Below are 6922 nucleotides of genomic sequence, written 5' to 3' on the forward strand. Positions count from 1 at the left end.
TAAGTGAAGTACATGCTGTAAATTAGTTTGAAAACTACATGATGATTTAAGAAGACAGAACACTGAAATGAGTTCTAACTTCTAATGTGAATTAGCTGTAAGAGCTGAAAGTTGTTTAAACATTTAAGACAAATATTTGGATTATAGGGACAGACAGTTCTACACTTCAAACCCCTCCCCTTCCCTTTCAATACCCCCCTTCCTATCTACTTTCTTTCTCCTCCCTCCTTCCCATCCCCTTCCCTTTCAATACCCCCCTTCCTATCTCCTTTCTTTCTCCTCCCTCCTTCCCATCCCCTTCCCTTTCAATACCCCCCTTCCTATCTACTTTCTTTCTCCTCCCTCCTTCCCATCCCCTTCCCTTTCAATACCCCCCTTCCTATCTACTTTCTTTCTCCTCTCCCTTTCTCATATCTTTTCTTTTTCCTCGTCCTTTTTCTTCCCTTTCCATATGTTTTATTTTTTTCTCTCCCATTTCCTTCCCTTCTTCTACATCTTACCATCTCTTTTTCTTTTCCTCTTTCCATCTCTTTCCCCTTTCCTATTTTTTTGTTATCCACTCCAATTCCCATCTCTTTCCTTTCTCCTTTCCATTCCCGGTTCCTATACTCTCCTTCCCCTCCCTCTAACCCAACTCCCCTCATCATTAAATCCCTCTCTTCTATAAGTATATAACATATATACAATATTAACTGTACAAATGAACAGATGTTGCGCGCGAATGCCTCGTTTAATTGTTTTTCAAAACTTAGAGATATCATATTTCCCCGCCAATACATTCAATTATTGTCACTTTGGAACTCTCTCTAAACAACTTCATTATTGGGGAGATAAGCACACGGGGATTTAAATAATATTTTTACACAACACACGCCAAACTCAACATAGAACACATGCACACCAAACTAAGAGGAAATATCTCACTAAAAAATAGTAACATTTTTTACTCCTGCTGGAATACAAAATAACTAAAAGTTGAATAAGATTTTGTTATTGAATTAAAGAGATCAAGGATGAACAAGATATCCTTATTTTCATAAATATTTTATTATATTATTATATGAGAAATGAAGTAAGTTTACAGAATTCAACATTTTTAAACTAGAATACGAAGAAATCTTCCTCATTGTGAATCGGACATGCACCTCTCTAGAGAAATCTAGGTTCACTTCAAACTATGCTTACGGCTTCCCGAAGCTAATAAAAGATGCAAATGTATGATACATGAATTAAATGCATTTTTGGTGTTAAAAAGAAATCTGCACAGTCGTCTCTATTTGTATGGATATCCCTGTAAAAGTATTAAAAAGCTATATGTCCACCCCTAGAAGAGGACTGTAAAATAAACGATATTTAAGAACACTATATTAAGAGGTTGGAACCCTAAATAACTAAAAATCCAATTTTCAATATAAACAAATATATTTTATCACCCAGATATTTGAAAGTATATTTTGAGCACCAGACCTTCTTAAAAAATACCGCCCCACTCTAGGCTGCAAGTGCACGTCTACGCCTGGTATATATCAGGGGTGGGGGTTCAAGGCCAGATAAGATAAACAATACTCTTAATTTTCCCTTGGCATAGATTTGAACCGTACGCGTTTTGACACTTTTTTACGCAGAACTGGAAAACACAGTTAGGCAAAACTATGATCTTTTTTGTTAACATGGATGGCCAAATATTTGGATTTAAAAACTGTTAAATACCTATTTTTGCAGAACCCTTAATATCTTAATACGGAAAACGTCGTCTTTTAGTTATAAATTTTTTTGATTATCTTTAATTCTCCATGCAGAATAAATGCGCAACCTACTTTTGTAAAATCACAATTGAAAATAATCAATTTTTTTAATAATTATAAATATGGATATATAATTCCGGCTTGATTCAGACAAAGCTTTGAAGGGTACCATTGTAAATTTACAAGGACTTTTCCTTCAGATTCGAAATTGAAAATGCGGAATAACAATTCCCTCAAAATGAAATAGAATAGCGTCAAGTTTGTCAGCTTAACATCATCATGGGGTGGCAAAGGGATGTACATGGAAAATATATTTTCTATCAGGGTCCAAATATATTTTCTATCAGGGTCCAAATATATTTTCTATTAGTGTCCAAATATATTTTCTATCAGGGTCCAAATATATTTTCTATCAGGGTCCAAATATATTTTCTATCAGGGTTCAAATATATTTTCTATTAGTGTCCAAATATATTTTCTATCAGGGTCAAAATATATTTTCTATCAGGGTCCAAATATATTTTCTATCAGGGTCCAAATATATTTTCTATTAGTGTCCAAATATATTTTCTATCAGGGTTCAAATATATTTACTATCAGGGTTCAAATATATTTACTATCAGGGTCCAAATTTATTTTCTATTAGGGTCCAAATATATTTACTATCAGGGTCAAAATATATTTTCTATCAGGGTCCAAATATATTTACTATCAGGGTCCAAATATATTTTCTATCAGGGTCCAAATATATTTTCTATCAGGGTTCAAATATATTTACTATCAGGGTCCAAATTTATTTTCTATTAGGGTCCAAATATATTTTCTATCAGGGTCCAAATATATTTTCTATCAGGGTTCAAATTTTGTAAAGTGTAAAAATATTAAGAATAAACAGTTTCTATGACCCCAAGAGAAAATGTCTGGAAAAAACGAACCGAAACGATTAACAGCATTGTTTACTGATAAATCTATAATTTTTAATATCAATTTCTTATAGTTTATTTACAGCACGTTGTCACTGAGAAATCTTTAACAACATATTTGATGATAAAAATAAATAATGGTTATATTTAAATATCTATTTTGTCTCTGTTTCTAGGAAAGAACTTTTAAACTCCATGGCCTGCTTGACAACTGCTTCTTCCTGAAATACTTTAATTATCTATTCAATTAATCAATTTAATAATTAAATAATAATAATTAAATATACAGGATTTGATTTGATCAAATTTGAGAACTACTCTGCTTTCAGTTAGTTTTTAAACTAAGGAAATGATTCTGATGGATTTTTAAATTCTATTTTTTTGTTTAATTGATTTTTGTTATCCCCACCCTGCTAAAAATCCTCCCCTTATTCCTTATTTTTAAATCTATTTTTGTAAGCAAAAATTCTTGCACCCTATATTTTTAGACGTCGATGAATATATTCTATTGGACAAAACCTTCATTAATTGGTAACATGTACATTTTAGCACTACTTGTTAGATTTGGTTTTTTAGAAGTAATTGGCAAAATTCTCAATGATTTTTGCTTGAGAGCGTGAGACCATTAAATCGCAGTGCAGGGTGCATTTTGGTTTTGGACCACCTACATGCTCTAGTGACATCTACGTTGTAGACTGGTGCAAACTGCAAATTTCTGTTTAAATTATATATATTTAAAACAAGTAAATTGTTTTAGTCTGAACCCGTGTTAAATCTTTAGCTGTATATACACAGTTCTACTCATTCATGGGGTCCTCAGTTAATTATTAGGTGGTGTTCAAACAGACAGATGGGCTGTAGGAGGGGGGGNTTACAGATTCTCTTACCTTAACTGCCATATAAAAGTGTACTAAAATTTTCCCTAATATACTTTATAGTTCAATCTTAGGTATCAGTTTACAAGAGAAAACTTTTTAAAACACTGCACTGTAGCATTGTAGGAAACATAACCTGTAATGGGACTGTAAGCATAATTTTAAATGACCCTCCATGAAAAGTTGGCGAAGTTGGCTATGCCTGATTTACACTTTAAAGCTTTGTATTTTCAATTACGAATTAGATACCAGTAGTCTTGGTTTTCTTTATTTAAAATGTTTATTTGCATTTGTGGGAGTGACTTGCGCATTTCTTGCTGACAAGAAACAATGGATAATTATCAGAAAAAAAACTGTTTTCGAGTCAGAAAAACAAAGGTATCTTCCACATCTTTTATCAGATTAAGGTTTGGAGGGTACCCTGTGTGCATTGCGAATTGCCATCTTTACATAGAGAGTCACTTGAAATTACACTTACAGTCCCTATTCTTAAACCTTTCTGGTATGAAAATGTCTACTCTTATTGTGATTTAATGTCCATGAAAATGTCTACTCCTATTGTGATTCAAATGTCCATGAAAATGTCTACTCTTATGGTGATTCAAATGTCCATGAAAATTTCTACTCTTATGGTGATTCAAATGTCCTGTTTTATAAGCTGACCTTCACTTTCGGACCCATTTCTTACCCGTTAGAGATAGGTTTTTCGTAATTTCTTTTTTATACTTTTTTGTTGGGCTAAGCATTTCAAATTGTTACGTACAAACAGGGTTACCCACAAAAGATGAGACTGTAAAGACGACTTTGAAACTCTTTGAATATGATAATGCCAAGGCAAGAGTATTCTGCTTTGAATATTTTTTCGTTTGTCTTTTAGTGGGTTATTAAGTATTTGGTCAAAACACAAGGCAAGTTTACAGTTGCAGGGAATCATGAATGTAAAGAAACAGAAAGTAAAAAAATTCGTACAGTCGTCTCTGAGATCTCATTCTTTGTTAGTACCCCCCCTCCCCCTCTCTTCTTTCCCTTATTTTTTTGCAGGTTAAGCAGCTGGACGCTGTGTGCGGTGTATTATACTAATTATAGTTTTCTTAATCTAATAACAGATGTCGCTACCTGCCAGCAAATAAAGTGAACTTGTTCAAGAAAATGAATAGGACAGGACACAATTAGGATTAGTTACAGGGTAGACAGTAGACACCGAGAAAATGTGAATATTTTACAATTCGATTTTTTTCTTCTTTTAAAACAACTTATAAAAATTTGAATTTAAAGAAATATTGATTCAAGCCCGTAGCCAGGGGGGGCACAGAGGCACGTGCTCCCCCTTTCACCCCCGAAGGGAGGGGGGCACGGGGGAGCACACTTTCTGAGACAAAAAAGAAGAAAATAAAAATAAATGAAACTTACCAAAAACAAAAGATTCATTAGATGTTTATTATGTCCTTTAGTATTATATAGGATTACAGTTAAAGTAAAAAAAATTTAAGATAAAAATGTACTTTGAGTATCTCCAAAATCAAGCCTTATTTCTTTTTATGTTTTTGAGTTTAAAATGGATAAATTAGTAATAGCTAAATTCTAGTGTGGGGCACTGTCCCTCGCAGGACTGTGATACCTCTTCTTAATGCAGAAAGAAAAAGACATAAAATTGTGAAAAAATATAAATATTTATACAGTGTCGTTTATCCACTAAAACATGAATGATTTACGGTTTAAGAATATCCAATCAAAACCACATAAATCAATTTTAATGTACATCAGCAATTTTAAAATTATTACTGAGATATTCTAAACTAATTGTTGTCTCGTCAACTCACAAAGATTCAGCCTGCTTAGTCTCATCAATATTTAAGACAGGGTCGACTTTGAAGTGTTGCAAAGCCTTGGGCTTTGATTTTACCGCTCTAACTCACTTTTGCTTTTCTGTAGCCCTTAACATATACATTTTAGCACTACTTGCTAGCTTTAGCTTTTAAGAAGTAATTGGCAAAATTCTCATAGATTTTTGCTCGAGAGCCAGAGACCTTTAAATCACAGTGAACTGTGATTGGTCGTTAGTGCCGCCGAGTTTGTTCCAATAAACGAAGCTGGCGGGAAGTCTCTAGGCGCCTTATTCATTTGATCGTCAAATTGTTTATAGAATTAAAATTCAGTCATCACCCCCCTCCCTCCACGCAAAAATGGCTGTCAACTTCTTTATACTTGTGTTCCCAATAATACCAATTAATATAAGAGTTCAAATATTAATTCCCACAGTGACGCCACATACAATTTACAATTTGTTCTGAATATTAAATATATAATAATAGAAATTAGCATTTCCATCTGCGGGTGATTTCCTACATATTTACGGATGTCTCTTGTTTTGAGGCCCATTTGCAAATTTTTTTTATCCTCTTTAAAGGCCTCTCAACAATCTGAGATGCAAATCCTAATTCAAAATTGCATGCTAGACAAGGTTGCTTTTTTTTACACAGAGCAACATTTTTACTATGAGTAAAGATGTTAACCAAAACCATTTTTTCAAAACGGAAAACGATTTTACTAATATAAGTAAGTTGTAACTGGAATAAGGTTAATTTCGACTGAGTTTCAGCTGTAAGACTTTGCGACATTGTTGCAATCCCTCTAGTTTTATTTAATTCCCAAGAGTGAAGAAAAGCAAACTTGTTTGATCTTTATAAGGATTTAAAACCCTTTTCTCTTAACCCTATCCCGATTGGGCTAATTTTGTCTAATATAGATTGGGGGTGTTTCCTCCACCCCCCCCCCATGATTTTACCCTTAGAGTTGAGATAGGGGAGTGTGATTACCCTAGTCCAACTTTTTAAGGCCTGCTCGTTAAACAAAACTTTAATGATTAGGCTGCTTAAGGGAGAATTCTAAAAAAGATTCAAAAAGTATGTTCAAAAATAGTTATTTTATCTTTTTGACAAATATTAACATGTGACTCATATTATTGTATCCATTTTTCAAGGGCTTTTTAAATATATAAATTTTAGCCCTGTAACTTAATTGAAAAGTTATTAACCATTTCCGATTTTTATTGAAAAACCGACCCGCCGTTTGACTGACCTCCACCCTACCCTATGCATCGATCGTGATATGGTAAATCAATATGGTATATCGAAAAAAGGATTTATTCGTGTGATTTTGATCTAAAGTAACTGTATTTTAATGAGTGAGTAAATATTTTTTCTTTAAAAACTAAACTTACCGTAAACGTCCCTTCCCCCTCTACCCTCCTCACATATAATAGATTTAAAAAGCGTAAACAGTGAAATAGGAGCTTTCCAACCTAAAACAAGGGTTGACCTGCCCTCGTCAAAGGTCACCAGATTAGGGCACTCCAGAGACACGTGCCACGCGTTGGGGG

At 33.5% G+C, this 6922-nt stretch overlaps 1 protein-coding gene across 1 annotated transcript in view; it reads right to left on the bottom strand.

Annotated features, from left to right (window-relative positions):
* Positions 1-2728: 2728 nt before the first annotated feature.
* The window catches only part of LOC111702832 (uncharacterized), a 7435-nt gene continuing 3241 nt past the window's right edge, over positions 2729-6922 (bottom strand). Inside the window, exon 5 of the mRNA XM_023474614.1 lies at positions 2729-2889. Within this exon, the coding sequence (XP_023330382.1) occupies positions 2824-2889 (66 nt within the window). The 3' untranslated portion in view covers positions 2729-2823. The remainder of the gene's footprint in view (positions 2890-6922) is intronic.

The sequence above is a fragment of the Eurytemora carolleeae genome, unplaced genomic scaffold (genome assembly GCF_000591075.1).
Source record: "Eurytemora carolleeae unplaced genomic scaffold, Eaff_2.0 scaffold107, whole genome shotgun sequence".
NCBI classification, from domain to species: domain Eukaryota; kingdom Metazoa; phylum Arthropoda; class Copepoda; order Calanoida; family Temoridae; genus Eurytemora; species Eurytemora carolleeae.